A 26738-nucleotide genomic window follows, 5' to 3' on the forward strand; every position below is an offset into this window, starting at 1 on the left:
ACCGCTAAGGCTGGTGTTGTGGGTGCAGCAGAGCGTAGCATAACTCCCCACGGGAGGAGTATAGCCTCAGGGCAGTGTATGCGGAGGATGGGGGTGATGGTGCAGGGCAGCAGCAGTAACGACACGGAGTCAGTGATGCAGTTCAGGGCCTTTACTCACAGTTCTTATTATCCAGACCACGTCTGCAGGTAACGGCTGCCCACGTCGTACTGTGCTCACCAGGTGAGGGGCTCAGACAACTCCCAGATAACTTTGGAGCGCTTCACAGGACCCCCTTTGTGTGTCCTTTGTCTGGCCTTTCTTACCAACACTTATGTCCGGCTGCCTCGGGCCTCCTCTTGGTAAACTTGGCGCCAGTTTCCCTGACCCTATGTGGTGCCTTCCTAGCGGGTGGAGCAAGGGGCTGCGCCACATAAAATGTCAGAGCCTCCGGTTTCTAGCTGAGGGTCGTTTCCTGCCTCCACTAGTTCGGGGACCGGTCTCCCCCTTTGGCCTGATCCCTCCACGCAGGTGGATTTGGGCGTGCGGTGGCGACTCGCCCGTCCGCACCCCTGGGATCCCTTCATTCCTCGTTCCTGGAGCCTTCTCCGCTCCTCTTCCTTCCTTCTCCCTCTTGCAGGCCTGGGCCTCTGTTACTAGGCCCGCCTCCGGAGCAGAGCTCATGCAGAGCCCCTGCTCCCTGCCACTTCTGCTCAGACTTCTCTGCACTGAACTAAGATGGTGCCCACCTTTTATACTCCCTTCTCAATGCACCCAGGAACTGCTTCCTCCCTGCTCCTGCACTGCAGGGTTCCCCTTCCTCAGTGTTCCCTCCCCCCACTCCAGCCAGGGACAGGGACTGTCGTGCCCATCTCAGGGGCATATTGGTCGCCCTGCCCCACGGCAATGTGGTGTAATGCATGCAGGTGTCGGGTCCTGATCCACACTCCATCCTTATCTGAGAGTGAGATATCACACCTCTGGGTGAGGTGCAATACGTCTGTAGCAACCGAGCCCTCGGTGCTACAGTTCCATTTATCTTCAGCCTAGGTGACGTATTGTGATACAGGGCCGTGATTTTGGCTATAAAAGGGTCCCCTAGACCCCTACCCCAAGCTTTTTAAGAGAATCATATATGGCGTGCCAGGAGACTCTATGGAATGCTTTCTCAGCATCCAACGAGAGTATCTACTTACAAATTTTTAACTGCATCTAGCCCAGGAAATACTTTGTGCCTAGTAGCAGTGTCTGCTAGTCAGCGGATTATCCCGGCTGTTAAGCAAGCTACACCACCTGTAGTTTGGACACTTAATTTTTTCAAAGGAAATGCTTCGGGACCATGGGATACTTAGTGAAGAGCATCAGGAGGCACCCCAAGGCATAGGGGCTGGGACTGGCACTAGGATGCCTTGCGGTGGACAGCCGAGCTCGATCCTTATAAAAGCTTTTTAACTGCAGCAGCTTTAGTGGACGCTACTGGAGCTGGAATTACGCGGCTGCTGGCATGAGACCTGCCCTCCAATAGATCCTTGTAAATGGATTTAAAGTGTATTCATTCAAATTAGAGGGACAATTTAAATTAAAAAACTTAGAGCTGCCTCCACCACAGGGGGGCTCTCTCGACCCACCAGCGGACAGGCACCAGTATTGGGAGAGGGGGGCTGGCCGTCAGGGTTCATCGCGGCTCTGGCACAAACCCGGCGACACGGAGGTGGCACGGGCAGGAGCGGACTGGCCGTCTCGGCTTCTCACTTTTAGGATTTTAGAAGGGCATGACATGCCTATATCTGTGTCTCCCCCTCCTTTTACTCCTCCACCTCTTTTCTTTTCGCATGACTATATGTACTTGTCACTTTTCCATGTGTTAGTTGTGTCTTCTGAGCAGTTTGTCAGCTTTTGGACACCTTTGAAGGTGTTTTCTATGTGTTTCTATGTGTTTTTGTTTGCCTGCCATTGGTTTTAACGGTGTTCGAAGGTGTTCGACGAACAGTTCGACGAACAGTTCGGCGAACACACGGGTGTTCGACGAACCGAACCGAACTCGAACACTACGGGGGTGGCTCAACACTAACCATCACGCCCATTCCAGCTGAAGCCAACGATCTCCTGCAATAAAAGTAAAATAATAAAGCAACCTCATCCTTACCTTTCCATGGCTCCCACGACAGCTTCAGCTCTGCTACATCGAGATGACAGGCTGGACCGCAGCAGAACGCTGCCATCCATCCTGTCATGCCGCAGACACTGAGAAGCGCAGGCATACTTCCACTCCTCAGTGTCTGGCTGTGACGGCATCCAGATGAGCCGAGGTCATGTCCAATGAACTCAGCTCACCTCATGTACGTCACTGACAGCGTGGGAAAATTCTCCTGCACTCAGCACTTCAGCGTGAGAATTTTCCCACGCTGTCAGTGACGTGCATGAGGTGAGCTGAGTTCATTGGACATGACCTCACCTCATGTATGTCACTGACAGCGTGGGAGAATTCTCACGCTGAAGCGCTGAGTGCAGGAGAATTTTCCCACGCTGTCAGTGACGTACATGAGGTGAGCTGAGTTCATTGGACATGACCTCGGCTCATCTGGATGACGTCACAGAGAGACACTGAGGAGCGCAAGCATGCCTGCGCTTCTCAGTGTCTGCGGGATGACAGGCTGGATGGCAGCGTTCTGCTGCGGTCCAGCCTGTCATCTCGATGTAGCAGAGCTGGAGCTGTCCTGGGAACCATTGAAAGGTAAGGATGATGTTGCTTTATTATTTTTCTTTTATTGCAGGAGATCGTTGGCTTCAGCTGGAATGGGCGTGATGGTAAGTATGGTTTAATTTAGAACAATAAAGAATTGTGTGTTTATTTCAATTAAAGGACTTTATTCTGGGTGTTTGTGTTTTTCTTTAACTTTGACTATGGGTTTAGTAATGGGGGTGTCTTATAGACGCCTCTCCATTACTAACCTGGGCTTGATGTCATCTGGCATTATAAGCTGACATAAACCCCAGCCCTATTACCCCACTGCCACAACTACAGGGCAGTGGGAAGAGCGAGGCTAAGTGCCAGAATTGGCGCATCCTATGGATGCGCCATTTCTGGGGCGGCTGACGGCTGGTGTTTCTAGCCTGGGAGGGGGCCAATATTCATGGCACCCTTCCTGGGCTATTAATATCAGCCCCCAGCTGTCTGCCTAGCCTGTGCTAGCTATTAAATTAGGGGGGACCCCACGTTATTTTTTTTGGGGGGTTCCCCCATTTTAATAGCTAGTAAAGGCTAGGTATTCAGCTGGGGGCTGATATTAGTAGCCTGGGAAGCTCCGTGGGTATTACCCCCTTCCCAGGCTTCAAACATTTGCCCCAGCTGTCTGCTTAACCTCCGCTAGAGCCTAAAATTAAGGGGAACCCCACGCCATTTTTTTTTAAAATAAATCCTTTATTTTAACACTAAATGACAAGTACAGTAATCAACACTATTACTGTACTTCATATATATGTGACTGACATGTTTCTGTCTATCTAATCTATGTGTGAAGCTCTATTCTGTCTGTTATAAATTGTCGGGTACCGCTGCTGAATTGCCGGCCGGCTTTTTTAAAGAGACGGTGCACGAAAACACTAATATTTTTTTAAATAAATCCTTTACATTAAATGACAAGTACAGTAAGCAACACTGTCACAGTACTTCATATATATGTGACTGACATGTTTCTATCTATCTAATCTATGTGTGAAGCTCTATTCTGTCTGTTATAAATTGTCGGGTACCGCTGCTGAATTGCCGGCCGGCTTTCTTAAAGAGACGGTGCATGAAAACACTAATATTTTTTTAAATAAATCCTTTACACTAAATGACAAGTACAGCAAGCAACACTGTCACAGTACTTCATATATATGTGACTGACATGGTTCTATCTACCTAATCTATGTGTGAAGCTCTATTCTTTCTGTTGTAAATTGTCAGGTACCGGTGAATGCCGCTGATGAATTGCCGGCTTTTCATGTCATTCTACATTATTCTTAGTTGTTTTACTTCATGTAGAATTAACCTACAAGGAAAGAAAGGGTTTATTTTCATTCCGATATTTGTGTCCCATTGACTTGCATTGGTTTCCGGTATCGGAATCGGCGATATCCGATACTTTTTGGGTATCGGCCCGATCCAATCCGATACGATATTTCCTGATATCGGAAGGTATCGCTCAACACTAATAGTAAGCAGAGCTGTAACGTTTAGCTCTGGTGTTTAATGGTCCATGTAAAGTTTCAAAGGTGTAACCTGGTTTCGGGGATTTATTATTCCTGAAAGGTGAACACACAGCATACAACCTTCTCATTAAAAATGGTCAAATTAGTAACTGTGAATTTCTTTGAATTTCTTACTCATCTGTCCTGGCTCCAGCCCCAGGCTTTGCTTCGATCCTTATGGCAGCTCCATGTGTCCTAGTCTGCGGTGGACTACTATGCTAACCCATAACACATTTCTGAGGACATCATCTAAGGCCTTTTGAGGCTGGCTACCACTTGCTTTCTAGGAATAAAGCTATAATTCCACTTGGCTCATCTCCAGCCATATGTCTGATTTTTTGCTTAGCTGCTCCCCACTGCTATCAGCAACAAGCTACTACTACAAGCTCAGTTCTGCTAATCCTGGTGCCATCCGCACCCTCATCTCTGCTATCAAGGTACCTGATAAGAAACTTGTCCCTGTTATTCCTTGTGCTAACCACACCCTCAGCTATGCTACATCAAATTACTTGATACTCAATGCCTTTCAGCTTTTCTCATGCTCTCCACATCTTCAATTCTGCTGAATCAAGAAAATTGAAAACAAATTCATCTTTGCTATTCCTGGTTCTCTTCACACCCTCAAATCTGCTGTTAATTTCTGCTCCCACACTCATGCAATAAAATGCCAGATTGCCTTCACATCTCCGCTGTTCCTGTGTTGTCTGCATATAATGCAATTTTATGGGGAAAATTCACACTTAAAACTCAGTGTACTCGCAAGAGAAATTGACATATCACGGATTTCAAAAACGTACCACAGGTCAGTTTCCATAGTCTAAAAAAAGTAGCACAGTGGGCACGAGATTTCTTTAAATCCTATCCATATTGCTGGAACATTAAGATGGTGCATTTTTTTGTACAGAAAAAATACTGTGCATCAAAAACTTACCAAAAACTCATTCTAAGAGCTTATCCTAACACTTCCTGGTAATAGATAGAATAACTCAGATCATGTTGACTTTGCAGAGATTTTCACAAATTTGAATTTCCAGAATTAAAAATTAAATCTTTATAAAGGATGCATGATAAAAATCAATTTATAAAAATGAATTAAAACATTAATTAATGCTGATGAAAAACAAGAAAAATTAAGAAATAGCAGCATTCGCCAACATGTCCACTTTGTGCAACTGTTGCTTAACCTGACAATGCTCTGAGTGTCTGGGTCCTCGGTAGCCAAATTCTTTTTAGTGGGTTTATACATGTGGTTGGTTAATGGCTCTAATTTACTGTATGTATATTTTAGGCTAAACATTACTTTTTGCGACATATATAACTGCTTTATATGCTTTATTTAGGGTAAGTATGTCTAGAAACTTTCTGAACTTTTTGTTGTGCAAATTCTTCACTGATATCCTCAATGGCAAAATTTGCTGTGAAAATTCACAGGATATATTGACATGTCAATTATGTCAACTGACAGGTCAATTTAAGCTGCGGATTTTCTCTTCAGCATGTGGATAATATATTGTAAAATCCCATTGACCATGTTGGACCTATAATATGCTGTGGATATTTGCCCAGAAAGAGATGCAGTATATGGTTATTTAGCTATCATTATCTGCCACCTATAAAGATCCAATACAACTGGATTAAAGGAAATGTAGTGCATTTTGGAACCATTTCCAAGTATGAATTTTAGATTAATGTCTTCTACAAGTACCTTCATTAATGACAGCATGCCAGCGGTGCTTTTGCTTGAGGTAGGAAGAGCGGAAGCTAAAGGTCTGACACTGCCAGTTTCTGAAATCAGGCACTCCAGGCGGACAGCGTGGATTGTCACATAGTTTGTATTGTATTTTTGGATCGTTGCATTGCTGACCTTCAGTGCTTTGACTACAAGAGAAAAATGTTACTATTTATGTATAAAAACACATAAGAATCCAGGAATCAGCATATATATAACACCGCAACAAGTGAAAAGATGAATAATGCGAACATAATAATGTTACCTAAGACATTTACGTTGTCTGCTGCGAACTCCAGCTCCACATGTTCTGCTGCAGGAACTCCAAGAACTCCACTCCCCGGACAGGTGCTCAGAGGATGAGGTCAAACTGTTGCATTCTCCAACTCTACACCACTGGGTATAAATGCCTCTCATTAATTTTATAATACCAGGATTTTTTATTAATTTCAGTATTTAAAAAAACTGATCTAAATCAATACATTTCCCAGTCCATGATTTTTTTGTGCATCAGCTGACTCTTGCAGTTTTTATAAGATTCGTAAATCTAGCAATTCCGGTAAACAGATGCGTCTACTTCATTAAGTTGCATCATAAGTCTTAATGAATTAGCCCCTTTATATTTGTTTTAACTGCTTCACCGAGTTTACATTTATAAACTTTTATTTTTGACTAAACAAACTTTCATAAAGATTATATGTCACAGTGTGTGTTTATGTTGGAAATCCTGAAAACTGCATGGCAGGCTCAGTCTGCATTTGGCATTCTGCTTTAAGAGAATGAGAGAATTACACATAGGATAAAATATATTTGCTGTCAACATTTTACTACAAAGTGTTCTATTTTAATTGTCTATTTCATGTGAGAAAAATGCCCATATGGTATTAATGGAAACTTTGAACTCAATTAATTCTGATAGCACAAAATAAACTCTGGAAAGAGACTGGAAACTGTTGACTGATACTAAACAGAGTCCCCATTATGGATGAATCTATTCCCTGTATGCTGTAACTAATTGATGGCTTAATAACTTTAAGGAAGAATTTAATGCATTGAAAAATATCTAAAAACACATAAAAATAGTGTATATATTGGTGCAAATAAAAAGTCATATTATCGTCTCATATTATTTAACATTTAGCTAAATATACAAATTTTCAATTATACGTCTCAAATGACAAAAATAATACATTACACAAAGTACAAAGAGGGAGAACGTCCATTAGATAGTCTGAGCCAAGTAGAGTAGCTGATGACTACACTTATTATTTTTTGTATATTCTGCCACTGAAGAGATTAATCATGAAGTCATTAAAATTATTCTCACAGGTATTAATGCTCAGAAACAATGCACTTAAATCTCTTAGCCTGGAAGTGCATCTATACCTCCAGGTTTATCACATCTCTAGAGATATATACTGTATTTGCATTTTAGTGCTAGAGGTTTCTAATGAGTGCTCTCACTCTCAACTTTCCACATTCAGGACTTTGCCCTTTAGCACTTATTTCTGAATATTTATTAGGTGGCCCCTACTTATGGTATTCTTCTGACGTGCCTACTTTCAGTTAGAGTATATTGGCTTCATTTTTGATCCAGCTTTTTTCCACATAATAGACTCGTCACCACACAAACCATAACACTTAGTACGTCCTCACGAGTCAGACATGATGTTGTCATAGGCCAGGGGTGGGAAACCTCAGGCCCATAGACCTTTACTCCGGCAACCAGGCAGATTCCCATGGACCACGATGCTTGAGCCGCCTGCTGTGTTTTGTTGGCCACCGGTCTTTTAATTTCTCCTTGCTTTGTGGGCACATGCACAAACTGTTAACTACAGAACACCGAGGCATGAGCAGTGAAAGATTAAGTCCTGACACCAGTGCCAACGTCAGGACATAATTTGTGGGCGGAGTGAGCTCACACTTTTTATGCCCCCCGTAGAATAGTTTAAATGTCCAAATGGCCTTTGGAAGAAAAAAGGTTCCCTACCCCTGTTATAAGCCAAGGAGAGCAGACCTATATTGTGTGCAAATGCAGACATAGGGCTGATATAATTTCCCGAAAATCATTGCTTACTGAGTACCAAAGTGACAAGCAAGATTTACAATGCATTATAACACCATAATAAACATTATGATTATAAGTAGTGTTGAGCGAGCACTAAAATGCTCGGGTGCTCGAAGCTCGGGCCGAGCTCGCCGTGATATTCGGGTGCTCGACCCGAGCAACGAGCCCAATGTTAGTCTATGGGAGACCCGAGCATTTTTGCGGCGGCACCCCTGGCAGTATTTTAAAAGCCTAACAAGTGCCCAAAACGATAGTGGCAGTGCTCAAATTACATGGAGACAGCATGGGGATCGCCCTAGGAAGCATTTCTGACCCCCAGGTCACTGCTGTCAACAACGTGGTCAGAGGTATTAAGCCACTTTTAAGGGCTCACAATAAAACGTTCAAAAATGAAACTGAAACTGCTTTCCTGTGAAATATGTAAAGGAAGTTCCTTTCCAGGGTAAAGACTTGTGTATAATGTAAAATAAATAACCCCCCAAAAAATACTCCTCCACACCTTGGCTTATGTTCACAAGTAGCATTTTTTATGCGTTTTTGCACTTTTGTATTGCTTTCAACCGTGACAAATGCATTCACCGGGAAATGTCATTTTAACATTTTACAACCTTATCTGGCCATGTGCTGTGTGACACATGCATACAGTGCTGAAAAGACATGGGAACAGCATGGGGAAGACCCCTGGAAGCATCTCTGACACCCAGGTCACTGCCTAAAAGTGTGCCCATCAGAAGTCATCCTTGCCGCATCAGAAGATGCAGACTTGCAACTATCCACGTGCAATTTCTTGTCCCAGGGCAGTGTTCAATTGTACCTCTCCCATTCCTTGCAATGCAAGCGCAAATATGCAGCCAACCACCCACCCACCCCCTGGCTGCAATACCATACTGCTTGCTTGCACTTGAAATTGGGCCTTTTAGGCATGGGGAGGCGGAATCTGGCCACCACGTCATGGCTGTGTTGGCAGCCTAGTATCCATACTCAGTACCCAGCCGCCCCGCAGCCGGGTGTCCACTCACGGTCCCCAGCCGCCTGGGGGCAGCCGGGTGTCCATAAACGGTCCCCAGCCGCCCCTATTTCTCCTTGGAAAATCCCCCCACACACTTTTCTTAGCCCAGCCTGCTTTAGGGCAGCATTGGACGAGCTCACCAGAGAACCAGACTCCTCCGGTGGGCCCTGGCTTCTCCATCAGGGGAGTTGAGAGTGCCAAGGTGAGGACCATGATGATGATGATACAAGTTAGCATCTGCTTTGTTTTCTTGGAATGCAAGCGTAAGTGTGCAGCCTGCCACCCACCCACCCCCAGGCTGCAATACCATACTGCTTGCTTGCACTTGAAATTGGGCCTTTTAGGCATGTGGAGGCAGAATCTGGCCACCACGTCATGGCTGCGTTGGAGGCCTGGAATCCATAATCAGTCCCCAGCCGCCCAGCGGCCGGGTGTCCACACTCGGTCCCCAGCCGCCAGGGGGTGGCCGGGTGCCCACACACGGTCCCCAGCTGCCTCGGGGCAGCCGGGTGTCCATAAACGGTCCCCAGCCGCCCCTATTTCTCCTTGGAACATCCCCCACACACTTTTCTTAGCCCGGCCTGCTTTAAGGCAGCATTAGACGAGCCCACCAGAGAACCAGACTCCTCCGGTGGGCCCTGGCTTCTCCATCAGGGGAGTTGAGAGTGCCAAGGTGAGGACCATGATGATGATGATACAAGTTAGCATCTGCTTTGTTTTCTTGGAATGCAAGCGTATGTGTGCAGCCTGCCACCCACCCACCCCCAGGCTGCAATACCATACTGCTTGCTTGCTTGCTTGCACTTGAAATTGGGTCTTTTAGGCATGTGGAGGCGGAATCTGGCCACCACGTCATGGCTGCGTTGGCGGCCTGGAATCCATACTCAGTCCCCAGCCACCCGGCGGCCGGGTGTCCACACTCGGTCCCCAGCAGCCAGGGGGCGGCCGGGTGTCCATACTCGGTCCCCAGCCACCCCGCGGCCGGGTGTCCTCACACGGTCCCCAGCCGCCTGGGGGCAGTGGGGTGTCCATAAACGGTCCCCAGCCGCCCCTATTTCTCCTTGGAACATCCCCCCACACACTTTTCTTAGCCCAGCCTGCTTTAGGGCAGCATTGGATGAGCCCACCAGAGAACCAGACTCCTCCGGTGGGCCCTGGCTTCTCCATCAGGGGAGTTGAGAGTGCCAAGGTGAGGACCATGATGATGATGATACAAGTTAGCATCTGCTTTGTTTTCTTGGAATGCAAGCGTAAGTGTGCAGCCTGCCACCCACCCACCCCCAGGCTGCAATACCATACTGCTTGCTTGCACTTGAAATTGGGCCTTTTAGGCATGTGGAGGCGGAATCTGGCCACCACGTCATGGCTGCGTTGGAGGCCTGGAATCCATACTCAGTCCCCAGCCGCCCAGCTGCCGGGTGTCCACACTCGGTCCCCAGCCGCCAGGGGGTGGCCGGGTGCCCACACACGGTCCCCAGCTGCCTCGGGGCAGCCGGGAGTCCATAAACGGTCCCCAGCCGCCCCTATTTCTCCTTGGAACATCCTCCACACACTTTTCTTAGCCCGGCCTGCTTTAGGGCAGCATTGGACGAGCCCACCAGAGAACCAGACTCCTCCGGTGGGCCCTGGCTTCTCCATCAGGGGAGTTGAGAGTGCCAAGGTGAGGACCATGATGATGATGATACAAGTTAGCATCTGCTTTGTTTTATTGGAATGCAAGCGTATGTGTGCAGCCTGCCACCCACCCACCCCCAGGCTGCAATACCATACTGCTTGCTTGCTTCCACTTGAAATTGGGTCTTTTAGGCATGTGGAGGCGGAATCTGGCCACCACGTCATGGTTGCATTGGCGGCCTGGAATCCATATTCAGTCCACAGCCACCCGGCGGTCGGGTGTCCACACTCGGTCCCCAGCAGCCAGGGGGCGGCCGGGCATCCATACTCGGTCCCTAGCCGCCCCGCGGCCGGGTGTCCTCACACGGTCCCCAGCCGCCTGGGGGCAGTGGGGTGTCCATAAACGTTCCCCAGCCGCCCCTATTTCTCCTTGGAACATCCCCCCACACACTTTTCTTAGCCCGGCCTGCTTTAGGGCAGCATTGGACGAGCCCACCAGAGAACCAGACTCCTCCGGTGGGCCCTGGCTTCTCCATCAGGGGAGTTGAGAGTGCCAAGGTAAGGAGCATGATGATGATGATAGAAGTTAGCATCTGCTTTGTTTTCTTTTAATGCAAGCATAAGTGTGCAGCCTGCCACCCACCCACCCCCAGGCTGCAATGCCATAGTGCTAGCTTGCAGTTGAAATGGGGCCTTTTAGTTTGGAGGAGGCCGAAGCAGGCCACTACCTCATGGCTGCTTCGGCAGCGAGGTATCCATAATCAGTCCCCAGCCGCCCGGCGGCCGGGTGTCCACACACGGTCCCCAGCTGCCTGGGGGCAGCCGGGTGTCCATAAAAGGCCCCCAGCCACCCCTATTTCTCCTGTCAACTTCCCCCCACACACTTTTATTAGCCGGGCCTGCTTTAGGTCAGCCTTGGACGAGCCCACCAGAGAACCCGACTCCTCTGGTGGGCCCTGGCTTCTCCATCAGGGGAGTTGAGAGTGCCAAGGTGAGGAGCATGATGAGGATGATACAAGTTAGCATCTGCTTTGTTTTATTGGAATGCAAGCGTATGTGTGCAGCCTGCCACCCACCCACCCCCAGGCTGCAATACCATACTGCTTGCTTGCTTCCACTTGAAATTGGGTCTTTTAGGCATGTGGAGGCGGAATCTGGCCACCACGTCATGGTTGCATTGGCGGCCTGGAATCCATATTCAGTCCACAGCCACCCGGCGGTCGGGTGTCCACACTCGGTCCCCAGCAGCCAGGGGGCGGCCGGGCATCCATACTCGGTCCCTAGCCGCCCCGCGGCCGGGTGTCCTCACACGGTCCCCAGCCGCCTGGGGGCAGTGGGGTGTCCATAAACGTTCCCCAGCCGCCCCTATTTCTCCTTGGAACATCCCCCCACACACTTTTCTTAGCCCGGCCTGCTTTAGGGCAGCATTGGACGAGCCCACCAGAGAACCAGACTCCTCCGGTGGGCCCTGGCTTCTCCATCAGGGGAGTTGAGAGTGCCAAGGTAAGGAGCATGATGATGATGATAGAAGTTAGCATCTGCTTTGTTTTCTTTTAATGCAAGCATAAGTGTGCAGCCTGCCACCCACCCACCCCCAGGCTGCAATGCCATAGTGCTAGCTTGCAGTTGAAATGGGGCCTTTTAGTTTGGAGGAGGCCGAAGCAGGCCACTACCTCATGGCTGCTTCGGCAGCGAGGTATCCATAATCAGTCCCCAGCCGCCCGGCGGCCGGGTGTCCACACACGGTCCCCAGCTGCCTGGGGGCAGCCGGGTGTCCATAAAAGGCCCCCAGCCACCCCTATTTCTCCTGTCAACTTCCCCCCACACACTTTTATTAGCCGGGCCTGCTTTAGGTCAGCCTTGGACGAGCCCACCAGAGAACCCGACTCCTCTGGTGGGCCCTGGCTTCTCCATCAGGGGAGTTGAGAGTGCCAAGGTGAGGAGCATGATGAGGATGATAGAAGTTAGCATCTGCTTTGTTTTCAAGGAATGCAAGCGCATGTATGTAGTAGCGGCTAGGCCTGAGGTGGTCAGCATTTTGGCGCATATCCTACCTCCTCCGAGGATTGCTGGATGTTTTCCTGCTACTATCCAAGTTCTATGACTCCCGTTAAAACAAAGCTTCAGGTGATAAATGATGGATGAGGTAGTGGCAAAGGAGAAAGAGCAGTAGGAACAGGGACCATTCACATCAATATCAGGCCAGTCAACCACATATGTCTTGTAGGATATGTTTCTGTACCAAAAGGAGCGGTTCGGCTACACAGTTATAGGGCATACAGTGAGTGCAATGCCTACCAAAAATTTTGAGGCACTCCAATGCCCCTTGGAAATGACATGGAGGTCAGAGGGCCTTAACTAAACCTTTTTTTCCCATTTATAGCAACTGGGTCTCCTGTGCACTGTTGGCCTAAGCAGTGAATGGAAGGCTTTCCAAAAATTATGTGGAAATGCAATGCCCCTTGAAACAGACGTGGATTACAGCTTACTAAAAACCTTCTACCCATTATTGGGGAGTGTGTCTCCCTTAGTTTTCACATTTGCATTGAAAAGCAAAAGCTGACTAAAATTAGGAGGAAATGCAATGCCCGTTGGAAGAGTTGTGTAGATTAGAGGAAAGGTAATTAAAAACAACATTTCAATGCCCCTTGGAAGAGCTGTGGAGTTCAGAGTGGCTTAAGAAAATGCTTTTAATGCCCCTTTGAAGAGACGTGGAGGTCACAGTAGCTTAACAAGACGGTTTTAATGCCCCTTTGAAGAGCCATACAGTACAGCATCTTAAAAACATTATTACCATTATTGGGGAGTGGGTCTCCCATAGTATTTGCATATGCCTTCCAAGCAAAAGCTTCCAAAAATTAGGACGGAGCAACTTGCAATGCCCCTTACAAGAGCCATGCAGTACAGCATATTACAAACATAAGTCCCATTATTGGGGAGTGGGTCTCCCATAGTAATTGCTTATGCCTTCCAAGCAAAAGCTTCCAAAAATTAGGATGAAGCGACTTGCAATGCCTCTTACAAGAGCCATACAGTACAGCATATTACAAACATAAGTCCCATTATTGGGGAGTGGGTCTCCCATAGTATTTGCTTATGCCTTCCAAGCAAAAGCTTCCAAAAATTAAGACGGAGCAACTTGCAATGCCCCTTACAAGAGCCATGCAGTACAGCATATTACAAACATAAGTCCCATTATAGGGGAAGTGGGTCTCCCATAGTATTTGCTTATGCCTTCCAAGCAAAAGCTTCCAAAAATTAGGACGGCGCAACTTGCAATGCCTCTTACAAGAGCCATGCAGTACAGCATATTACAAACATAAGTCCCATTATTGGGGAGTGGGTCTCCCATGCCTTCCAAGCAAAAGCTTCCAAAAATCATGAGGAAATGCAATGCCCGTTCGAAGAGTCGTGGAGGTCCCAGTAGCTTAACAAGATGCTTTTAATGCCCCTCAGAAGAGACGTGGAGGTCAGAGTGGTATAACAAGACAGTTTTAATGCCCCTTGAAAGAATGATGGAGGTCCCAGTAGCTTAAGAAGACGCTTTTAATGCCCCTCAGAAGAGACGTGGAGGTCAGAGTGGTATAATAAGAATCTTTTAATGCCATTCAGAAGAGACGTGGAGGTCAGAGTGGTATAACAAGACGCTTTTAATGCCCATCAGAAGAGACATGGAGGTCAGAGTGGTATAACAAGACTCTTTTATTGCCCCTCAGAAGAAACGTGGAGGTTAGAGTGGTATAACAAGATGCTTTTAATGCCCCTCGTAAAAGTGGTGGAGGTCCCCGTAGCTTAACAAGACGCTTTTAATGCCCCTCAGAAGAAACGTGGAGGTCAGAGTGGTATAACAAGACGCTTTTAATGCCCCTCAGAATTGACGTGGAGGTCAGAGTGGTATTAAAAGACGCTTTTAATGCCCCTCAGAAGAGACGTGGAGGTCAGAGTGGTATAACAAGACGCTTTTAATGCCCCTTGAAAGAATGATGGAGGTCCCAGTAGCTTAACAAGACGCTTTTAATGCCCCTCAGAAGTGACGTGGAGGTAAGAGTGGTATAACAAGACGCTTTTAATGCCCCTCAGAAGAGACATGGAGGTCAGAGTTGTATAACAAGATGCTTTTAATGCCCCTTGAAAGAATGATGGAGGTCCCAGTAGCTTAATAAGACGCTTTTAATGCCCCTCAGAAGAGACGTGGAGGTCAGAGTGGTATAACAAGACGATTTTAATGCCCCTTGAAAGAATGATGGAAGTCCCAGTAGCTTAACAAGAAGCTTTTAATGCCCCTCAGATGAGACGTAGAGGTCAGAGTGGTATAACAAGACGCTTTTAATGCCCCTCAGAAGAGCCGTGGAGGTCAGAGTGGTATAACAAGACACTTTTAATGCCCCTTGAAAGAATGATGGTGGTCCCAGTAGCTTAACAAGATGCTTTTAAAGCCCCTTGAAAGAATGATGGAGGTCCCAGTAGCTTAACAAGACGCTTTTAATGCCCCTCAGAAGAGACGTGGAGGTCAGAGTGGTATAACAAGACGCTTTTAATGCCCTTTGGAAGAGCCATACAGTACAGCATCTTAAAAATATTATTCCCATTATAGGGGAGTGGGTCTCCCACAGTCTTTGCTTATGCCTTCCAAGCAAAAGCTGACAAAAAACAGGATGGAGGAACTTTCAATAATGGCAACACGGACCACGGTCACCCTGGTGGTATAGTGGTGGTGGAGGCTGAGGATAAGGAGAAGAGCATAAAACAGCCAAAATGAGGAAGTGTATACCCATGTGTGGGTGTGAAGCGGTGCATGTGAATACACCTCCCAAAATAACACAGTGGATTTGACTTTATGTTACTCTGCTGTCATTTGGTGGTGATGAGAAGTCTGGCCCAATCCAGCCCTTGTTCATTTTGATAAGGGTCAGCTTGTCAGCAATGTCAGTTAACAGGCGAGTGCGCTTATCAGTTATAATTCCCCCAGTGGCACTAAAAACACACTCCGATAACACGCTAGCAGCAGGGCAGGCAAGGACCTCCAAGGCGTACAGAGCGAGTTCATTCCAAGTGTCCAGCTTGGATACCCAATAATTAAAAGGCACAGAGGAATCACGGAGGACGCTGGTAAGGTCGGCAGGGTACTCCCTCACCATCTTTTGAAACTTTCCACTCCTTGTGAGAGTTCCCCACGCCTCCGGGTCTGTCCGAAGGGAGAGTCTGAGAAAACATTCCCAGAACGTTGACAGTGTTCCCCTGCCTCTGCTGGATTGTAGTTGCGTCTCCCTCACATGTACGCCTTGGTTGGGCAACAAAGAACTGTGACCTCTGCCGCTAGCGTGTTCAGATGGGAATTTTTTTTAACAGTTCTGCAGCAAGGGCCTTCTGGTACTGCCCCATTTTTGTAGACCTCTCCACCTCAGGAATGAGAGAGTGAAAGTTCTCCTTGTAGCGGGGGTCAACAAGTGTCACCAACCAGTAATGACTATCACCCAACATTTTGACAACGCGAGGGTCACAGTTAAGGCAGCGTAACATAGAGTCAGCCATGCGTGCCAGACTGGTAACGGGCAAGATTTCCGTGTCCTCACGAAGATGACGACTGGCCATGCTCTCCTCCTCCTCCTCCCCCCTGTCCTCAGGCCACCCACGCTGAACCGACGGTATGACAGTTGTAGAGGTACTACCGTCTACAGCGCATGATACCACCTCCTCCTCTCGATCATTGTCCCCCAATACACGTTGGGATGAGATGAGGCTGGGCTGTGTGTAATCGACCGCTACGGCTTCTTGATCCATCTCATCATACTCTGGCTGTAATGCCTCCTGTTTAATTCTCTGCAGAGAGCATTGCAAAAGACAGACAAGTGGAATGCTGACAATAAAGATGGCATCATCGCCACTCACCATCTTGGTGGCCTCCTCAAAGTTTGTCAGGATGGTACATATGTCAGACATCCAGGTCCACTCCTGAGGTCTTATGTGTGGAGTCTGACCTGAATATCGACGGCCTTGTTGCAGCTGGTACTCCACAACTGCTCTCTTCTGCTCACAAATCCTTAGCAACATGTGGAGGGTAGAGTTCCAACGTGTGGGGACATCACACACCAGTCGGTGTGCCGGAAGCTGCAAACGCCGCTGCAACACAGCAAGGGCGGAGGAAGCTGTAGCCGACTTGCGAAAATGAGTTGACAGGCGGCGTACTTTCACGAGCTGATCTGGCAACTCGGGGTATGATTTAAGAAACTGCTGAACCACGAGGTTAAGCACATGAGCCAAGCATGGTACATGTGTGATCTCGCCTCAATTCAGAGCCGCCACCGGGTTACGGCCATTGTCACACACGACCATGCCTGGATGGAGGTTCAGCTGTCTCAGCCACAGATCTGCCTGCTCTTTCACAGCTGTCCACAACTCACAAGTGTGAGGTTTCTCACCTAAGCTTATGAGTTTCAGCACAGCCTGGTGCCGCTTGGCGGAGGCAGTACTGCAGTGCTTCCAGCTTGTAACTGATGTGGTGATATCTGAGATGGAGGCTGAACATGAGGAGGAGGAGGAGGATGGTGCGCAGAGCTGTACACTGTGGGGGCAACTCTGACTTACATAGGGCCCGCAATCCTCGGTGTGGGGAGGATGTGTTCCGTCCCAAGGTCCGACTGGGTCCCGGCTTCCACTATGTTTACCCAGTGTGCCGTCAGGGAGATGTACCGTCCCTGGCCACAAGCACTTGTCCACGTGTCCATTGTCAGGTGGACTCTCCCAGTAACTGCGTTGTTGAGGGCACGGCAGATGTTTTGGGACACATGCATGTGTAGTGCGGGGATGGCACACCGGGCAAAATAGTGTCGGCTGGGGACCAAGTACCGAGGGACGGCCACCGCCATAAGGTTGCGGAAGGATTCCGTCTCCACCAGCCTAAAAGGCAGCATTTCCAGCGCAAGCAGTCGTGAAATGTGCGAATTTAGGACTGTGGCCTGTGGGGCGTTAGCTGCGAATTTCCGCTTTCGTTCAAAGGTCTTGGATATGGACAATTGAACGCTGCGGTGGGACGTGGACGTGGACGTTGATGCTGTTTCTTGAGAAACTGCCATAACAAGTGAAGACTGATAGGGGGGGGCATCTTTATATGCAGTATAGACAGGGGATTGCCTTGAACACACAAAAGGGGGTTCTATTGCACGCACAACAGCGGAAGAAGCAGTGGTGACACCCGCTGACACTGGTCGTGGACCCTGGGGTTTGCCCCACAAAGTCGGGTGCTTTGCTGCCATGTGCCTGATCATGCTGGTGGTGGTCAGGCTGGTAGTTTTGTCACCCCTGCTGCTGCTGGCATGGCAGGTGGTACAAATGGCCTTTTGGGGTTATCAGCAGAGTCTTTAAAAAAATTCCATACTCTGGAAGACCTACCGCTTGTACTGGCAACGTCCCTCGTGTTGGTGTTACGGGGAACGGTTGCCCGCCTTCTGTCTGCGGCCACCACACTGCTTCTTGCTGCCTGTTGGGTTACTCAGCCTCCCTCCCCCCGTGTGCTGCTGGCTTCACTCTGCATGTCCTCCTGCCACGTTGGGTCAGTTACTAGATCATCCACCACCTTCTTCTCTTTCACTTGCGCACCACAATCCTCCTCCTCACTTCCTGGCAATTGTGTCTCGTCATAGTCCACCTCTTGTGACAAATTGCCAGCGTCGACTTCCTGTGGCCGTGGCTGTTCAAATATTTGGGCATCGCTACATGGGATCTCCTCTACCACCACTTCAAGCGGAGCAAGCGAGGGGCACAAATATGGAAATGGACCAGTGAACAGCTCTTCAGAGTGTCCAACTGTGGGATCAGTTGCTCTCTGACGACACTCGGCATGGTGGGAGGAAGAAGCATCAGGGTGAGGAGGAGTATGCTGTCGAGACTCATGGCTACAAAGAGTTGACCGTGTGGAAGACAGACCGGAGGTGGTGGTGCACAGGTAACTGGAAGTATTATCAGCTATCCAATTAATAAACTGTTCACACTGATCAGTTCGCAATACTAGTGTTGTTTTGTGGATCCCTAGTAATTTGGTCAAGAAGTGGGAGCAAGAAGATGTGGCTGTTGGTTGTGGCACATTTTCACCTTGGCCACGGCCCCGTCCTCTGCATGCACCATCACCAGAAAGTCCAGTTCCACGTCCCTTGCCACGCGCCTTGCACATTGTAAAGGAAGTAAAATAGCTTACACTCGCAATATCAATGGAAAAAGGTAATAAAAAGTAGATTAGAACTGAGGAAGAGGAAAACCACAGTTCTATTTCTCTGGCCTACACCCGACTATTTTAAACAGTCAGAACAATCAGAGAGAAACTATTACTGTTTTTCTTTACGGAAAAAATTCCAAAACCTGAATAATAGAGATTTTTTACCGTGGAATGGCAAAACCACAGTTATTGTTTACTGGGGTATACCATAAAATTTTAAATATATACAGTACAGACCAAAAGTTTGGACACACCTTCTCATTTAAAGATTTTTCTGTATTTTCATGACTTTGAAAATTGTACATTCACACTGAAGGCATCAAAACTATGAATTAACACATGTTGAATTATATACTTAACAAAAATGTGTGAAACAACTGAAAATATGTCTTATATTCTAGGTTCTTCAAAGTAGCCACCTTTTGCTTTGATGACTGCTTAGCACACTCTTGGCATTCTCTTGATGAGCTTCAAGAGGTAGTCACCGGAAATGGTCTTCCAACAATCTTGAAGGAGTTCCCAGAGATGCTTAGCACTTGTTGACCCTTTTGCCTTCACTCTGCGGTCCAGCTCACCCCAAACCTTCTCGATTGGGTTCAGGACTGGTGACTGTGGGGACCAGGTCATCTGGCTTAGCACCCCATCACTCTCCTCTTTGGTCAAATAGCCCTTACACAGCCTGGAGGTGTGTTTGGGGTCATTGTCCAGTTGAAACATAAATGATGGTCCAACTAAACGCAAACCGGATGGAATAGCATGCCGCTGCAAGTTGCTGTGGTAGCCATGCTGGTTCAGTATGCCTTCAATTTTGAATAAATCCCCAACAGTGTCACCAGCAAAGCACCCCCACACCATCACACCTCCTCCTCCATGCTTCTCGGTGGGAACCAGGCATGTACAGTCCATCCATTCACCTTTTCTGCGTCGCACAAAGACACGGTGGTTGGAACCAAAGATCTCAAATTTGGACTCATCAGACCAAAGCATAGATTTCCACTGCTCTAATGTCCATTCCTTGTGTTCTTTCGCCCAAACAAGTCTCTTCTGCTTGTTGCCTGTCCTTAGCAGTGGTTTCCTAGCAGCTATTTTACCATGAAGACCTGCTGCATAAAGTCTCCTCTTAACAGTTGTTGTAGAGATGTGTCTGCTGCTAGAACTCTGTGCGGCATTGACCTGGTCTCTATTCTGAGCTGCTGTTAACCTGTGATTTCTGAGGCTGGTGACTCGGATAAACTTATCCTCAGAAGCAGAGGTGACTCTTGGTCTTCCTTTCCTGGGGCGGTCCTCATGTGAGCCAGTTTCTTTGTAGCGCTTGATGGTTTTTGCAACTGCACTTAGGAACACTTTCAAAGTTTGCCCAATTTTTCGCACTGACTGACCTTCATTTCTTAAAGTAATGATGGCCACTCGCTTTTCTTTACTTAGCTGCTTTTTTCTTGCCATAATACAAATTCTAACAGTCTATTCAGTAGGACTATCAGCTGTGTATCCACCTGACTTCTGCACAACACAACTGATGGTCCCAACAGCATTTATAAGGCAAGAAATCCCACTTATTAAACCTGACAGGGCACACCTGTGAAGTGAAAATCATTTCCGGTGACTACCACTTGAAGCTCATCAAGAGAATGCCAAGAGAGTGCAAAGCAGTCATCAAAGCAAAAGGTGGCTACTTTGAAGAACCTAGAATATATGACATATTTTCAGTTGTTTCACACTTTTTTGTTAAGTATATAATTCCACATGTGTTAATTCATAGTTTTGATGCCTTCAGTGTGAATGTACAATTTTCAAAGTCATGAAAATACAGAAAAATCTTTAAATGAAAAGTTGTGTCCAAACTTTTGGTCTGTACTGTATATTTGCGGCTGAACAGTGAGCGACACACTCAAACTGTTTTTTCATAGATACAAAAGGCCCAAAAATGGATGCTACAGAGATTTGACCCGTGGAACTGCAAAACCACACTTGGATTTGCTGGCCCTACAACAGACTATTTTCCACAGATATATTTTTGTGTGAGAACAGTCAGGAGACACTACAGGCTTTTTTAAAGCCAAAAAATGCGAAAAACAGGATAATAGAGATTTTTTACTGTGGAACAGCAAAACCACATTTTTAATTTACTGGCGTATACCAGACTTTTTTAAATATATATATTTGCGGCTGAACAGTGAGCGACACACTCAAACTGTTTTTTTTTTACATACAAAAGGCCCAAAACTGGATACTACAGAGATTTGACCCGTGGAAATGCAAAACCACACTTGGATTTGTCGGACCTACAACAGACTATTTTCAACAGATATATTTGTGTCTGAAAAATCAGGGAGACACTATTATTTTTTTTTATGGCAAAAAATGCCAAAAGCAGGATAATAAAGATTTTTTACCGTGGAACAGCAAAACCACAGTTATAATTTACTGGTGTATACCAGACTTTTTTAAATATATATATTTGTGGCTGAACAGTGAGCGACACACTCAAACTGTTTTTTTTTACATATAAAAGGCCCAAAACTGCATACTACAGAGATTTGACCCATGGAAATGCAAAACCACACTTGGATTTGTCGGGCTTACAACAGTCTATTTTCAACAGATATATCTGTGGCTGAAAAATCAGGGAGACACTATTATTTTTTTTTTACGGCAAAAAATGCCAAAAGCAGGATAATAGAGATTTTTTGCCGTGGAACAGCAAAACCACAGTTATAATTTACTGGTGTATACCAGACTTTTTTAAATATATATATTTGCGGCTGAACAGTGAGCTACACACTCAAACTGTTTTTTTTTACATACAAAAGGCCCAAAACTGGATACTACAGAGAATTGACCCTTGGAAATGCAAAACCACACTGGGATTTGTCAGGCCTACAACAGACTATTTTCAACAGATATATTTTTGAGTCAGAACAGTCAGGAGACACTACTGTTTTTTTTTAAAGCAAAAAAATGCGAAAAACAGGATAATAGAGATTTTTAACCACGGAACAGCAAAACCACAGTTATAATTTACTGGTGTATACCAGACTTTTTTAAATATATATATTTGGGGATCAACAGTGAGCGACACACTCAAACTGTTTTTTTTTTACATACAAAAGGCCCAAAACTGGATACTACAGAGATTTTACCCATGGAAATGCAAAACCACACTTGGATTTGTCGGGCCTACAACAGACTATTTTCAACAGATATATTTGTGTCTGAAAAATCAGGGAGACACTATTATTTTTTTTTTTACGGCAAAAAATGCCAAAAGCAGGATAATAGAGATTTTTTTACCGTGGAACAGCAAAACCACAGTTATAATTTACTGGTGTATACCAGACTTTTTTAAATATATATATTTGCGGCTGAACAGTGAGCGACACACTCAAACTGTTTTTTTCACATACAAAAGGCCCAAAACTGGATACTACAGAGATTTGACCCGTGGAAATGCAAAACCACACTTGGATTTGTCAGGCCTACAACAGACTATTTTCAACAGATATATTTGTGTCTGAAAGATCAGAAACACACTGTTTTTTTTTTTTGGGGGGGGGACACCAAAAGGTTAATAAGATGGGTATTTGTACAGTGTGAAGGAGGCCTACAACAGACTATTTTCAACAGATATATTTTTGAGTCAGAACAGTCTGGAGACACTACTGGTTTTTTTTAAAGCCAAAAAATGCGAAAAACAGGATAATAGAGATTTTTTTACCATGGAACAGCAAAACCACAGTTATAATTTACTGGTGTATACCAGACTTTTTTAAATATATATATTTGGGGATCAACAGTGAGCGACACACTCAAACTGTTTTTTTTTACATACAAAAGGCCCAAAACTGGATACTACAGAGATTTGACCCATGGAAATGCAAAACCACACTTGGATTTGTCAGGCCTACAACAGACTATTTTCAACAGATATATTTGTGTCTGAAAGATCAGAAACACACTGTTTTTTTTTTTTGGGGGGGGGACACCAAAAGGTTAATAAGATGGGTATTTGTACAGTGTGAAGGAGGAAAAAAAAAAGAGGATTTAGATGAAAAAAAAAAAGGATTTTTCCTGGCCCCCCGAGACCTGGAGCTAAGTCCAAAAATTTCAGCAACAGGAGCAGTACACAGGACTGTAATGCAGCGTTTGCTAGTATAACCCCACTGCGTCTCCTATACAGCCTGCCTGCCTGCCTGATATCTGGGATAGATATTATTTCTGAGAAGGACTGTTTGTTTGATCTGGAGCCTTTAGAGACCCTACACTAACTATTTCGCACTATAAATCTCTCCCTAGCTCAGCAGCGCTTTCCCTACACTGTCTGATCCCAGCTGTCTGTGTCCAAGATGGCAGCTCCCGGTTTAAAATACTCGAGGTGACGCTGTGCGGCCAGCCAATCAATGTAATGCCCGCAACCAACATGGCTGCGGTATTACAGTGACTGGCTGGAAATCCCTGCATGTTCATTGGCTCTGTAAAGAGCGCCAAACATGCAGGGCGGAGACCCAAGCTCCCGCCCGAGTAACCCGGAAATGCTCGGTGCTCGCCGAACATCCCGAGTAGCGGGATGCTCAGGCGAGTACCGAGCAATGTCGAGCATGTTCGCTCAACACGGATGTAAGTCTGCCCTACGTAACATAAAATGTTGAAAATCTGTGGCTCAGTACACATTGGGGTACACAGGACTCTACTCTGATTGCAGGTAATAAGCCACTGTGTCTTGTAGTAGTTTCTCTCTCTCCCATGAATTGAATTAGAATGCAGATTTGGCCAAGCTGAGCTTGCATGGTGTTACAGAATTTGTGGCTTATTACATGTGCCTTTTTTCATAAACATCATGTTGGGGGAATTCTGAGCGCACCATTTTTGTCCATCTTGGAAATTTTTCATTCAGGTATACAGAAAACAATTGCCGAGGAGGTTGGCAACTCTGGCCCCATAGCAGCTGATATGGCTACTATGGATATAGTTCCACCCCTGCTTCAGACTTAGTTTTCCTATACAGAGGTCAGACTTAAAATGTGAAATCTGCATTTTCTAATGGAATGACAAAATAGTCACTAACCTTTTCATTGCCACATTCTGTGCCATCCATTGGTGGATCCAGTCTTGTTCTACACTCTTTCTCGCTCTCCAACTTACACCAGAGTCCTGTACAAATAACATGCTAAAAAATATGTTAAAAATGGCAGGTACATATTTAAGGCAAATCTTTTATAAAAGTTTGCACAAGTCATAATTATATGTTTCATATAAAGCTTATGCTCAAAGCTATTATAAGGACTAATATTTTTTTTTATCCCTTTACTGGAATTTGCTTAGTGGCAGGCATCTAATAATAATCTGGAGGACTACTACAAAGAGCTACTAAGTGGACTTTCAGTGCACTGCGAGCAGCCTCCATCAGGCATAGCTGAAGGGTCTGCAGATGGAGTGGGCCCAAACTCAGACCCTAAGTCACATAGCATCGTAGTTGGGGACTTGTTACTGATATTACATTGGAGCCCAGGAGTTCTGATTTATGTCTCTGCCATAAGTACTGTAGATCAAAAGAGACTGTGTCTGAAAGAAATTAGGGTACGTTCATGGCATATGTTTTGCATTTTGTGACTGTCCTATTCATCTGAATATATCTTCCCCAATATAATTTAGAAGCTGAAAGATTTTCATATGAGAAGTTTCAATTTAAATAGAGGTCTAAGGGGTAACGTTTCTCCTTATGGAGAGTGACACACCAGCTCTGGCACGTCAAGGTAAGGAGGCTTATCCGCCATGCAATGCTCCTCTGGGAAATTTAATATGCAAATTGCCTCTTCAGAGAAAAAGAGGACTTGTACTCTATAGCGCCACCTATTGGAAGCAGCAATCCTATAAGTCACAGTCAACCCTTTAACGAGTCATGCAATAGGACTTAGGATAAAAGCCAAATCAGAATCTCAATTTGCAGACACGGTGCCTCTCACCTAGCCAAATCAGATCTCATACTTTGCACTGACGAGGGCCAACAGCCCGAAACACCGTGTCTGCAAATTGAGATTCTGATTTGACTTTTATCCTAAGTCCTATTGCATGACTCGTTAAAGGGTTGATTGTGACTTGTAGGATTGCTGCTTCCAATAAGTGGCGCTATACAGCACAAGTCCTCTTTTTCTCTGGAGAGGCAATTTGCAATGTAAATAGATATTTTTATTGAAATAATGATACCGATAATCTTTGCTTAAGACTTTCTGAACTTCTTTTATATAGCATCTGACAACTTAGACATCCTGAAAGTGTGGGACTTTTTTCAAGTATAAAGTTTAAAGTAATTTATTTTATTTTTATAAATTATTTTACTCACTTATATAGTGCCATTAATTCCACAGCGCTTTACAGGCATTATGGGCCTCCGTAATGACTACATTTGCATGTGTGTGTGTACATATATACACACACACATATATATATATAGTATAAATTTATTTTGAACAGGAATAGATAACAGCATTCTGTAGCCAATTCTTCATTATTTTTACCTCACTAGCTGTACCTGATTGATATATGTTTATTACTGATTAGTGATGAGCGAGCATGTTCTGTTAACCCTTTCGACAAGCATGCTCGGGTTCTCGCCGAGTATTTACGGTGTGCTCGAATGTTATGTTAGAGTCACTAAGAAACAGGCATTCCTCACATGTATTAAAACTGTCAAACAGTCAAAATCCTGCACACACAGTGACTCAAACATAACATTCGAGCACGCCGAAGATACTCGGAAAACACCCGAGTATGAGCGTAAATCTCGAGTAATGAGCATGCTCGCTCATCACTATTACTGATGAAACATTGTTGCTGCATTGAATGTGTACCCAGTAATGAAACCTTGACCACTGGATGATGCTATCAAGGGATTTTGATTGGCACCTAAAAGTGCATCATATCTTTTTATATTTTTGACTTACAAGCATTTCATTTAAAACAGAACTGTACTTTCAACAAACTTTGCATAAATCATTAGTACAAGTGATTACAAGAAACTTTATAATGTATCTTATCAGAGAAATCAGGAACTTTGTCAATTATGAGACACTTCTTACCCTCCCCCCTGCCTCCTAAACTTGTTATCCACTGTAAAAAAGTAGCTCAAGTCTATTGCTCACAGGAGACAGATTGCAGTTGTCATGTGAGCCCATTATCCTCTGTGGAGAGGGGAGAGTGAGGAGGAATGAGAAGCAGGGACGGAAACAGGGAGTAGCAGACAGAAAAACATTGTACAGAGTTGTATAACAAGTGTTTTTTCTTACATCAGAGGTGTATTCAGATCAACACAGCTCAGCTCTGCTGTATAATGTCCTCCATGGTGCTGTAGCTTGTGTCTGTGAGCTAAAAAGTGAATGGAGAGTAGGAAAACAAGTCTGTGCTGTGCTGTCTATGGGAGAAATTTCTGCAGCTTGTCTTCTTCCACAGCAAACAATGTAAGTTACAGATAGAGCATGGAGAGGGGGAAACTGGTGAGAATATAGGAGAATGTAGGATATAAGTCACAGTGTGGGGGAAAATTATGGAGAGGGGCAGTGTAGGGTGGATATTGTGAATAGTTTGTGTTATTGACACTTTCTATATATACTAACAGAGCTTATTACTACATTTAATTATTTTTTTTCATAAATTGTAGTAGTGGGTAAATTATCCCAACTATAATAAGCACACAAGATACTGGTACATACTGTATATTTCATGAATAAATAACAGTTATGTATAATTAAACTTAGATGATATTGATATAGGCTATTTATGTGATGAAATCTGAGAATTCTGAAACATCTTTAAAACAGATCTGTCATCAGATTTTGCAATACAGACTGCATTAAACAGATCATTTACACCTGATGGGGTGTGTATACTTACTTTAAAATGCCAT

General features: G+C 45.6%; 1 protein-coding gene across 4 annotated transcripts in view; it reads right to left on the reverse strand.

Moving 5' to 3' along the window:
- Positions 1-26738, reverse strand: part of ADAMTS19 (ADAM metallopeptidase with thrombospondin type 1 motif 19) — a 530841-nt gene that overhangs the window by 176173 nt on the left and 327930 nt on the right. For all 4 annotated transcript variants that reach the window (XM_073676530.1, XM_073676518.1, XM_073676524.1 and 1 more), the window contains 3 exons: positions 23904-24005; positions 6207-6337; positions 5918-6090 (listed from right to left, as the gene is read on the reverse strand). In XM_073676530.1, the coding sequence (XP_073532631.1) occupies positions 5918-6090; positions 6207-6337; positions 23904-24005 (406 nt within the window). The remainder of the gene's footprint in view (positions 1-5917; positions 6091-6206; positions 6338-23903; positions 24006-26738) is intronic.

Source organism: Phyllobates terribilis, unplaced genomic scaffold (assembly GCF_046119375.1).
Source record: "Phyllobates terribilis strain yellow unplaced genomic scaffold, ASM4611937v1 Scaffold_1__5_contigs__length_1240528914, whole genome shotgun sequence".
Classification (NCBI taxonomy): Eukaryota; Metazoa; Chordata; class Amphibia; order Anura; family Dendrobatidae; genus Phyllobates; species Phyllobates terribilis.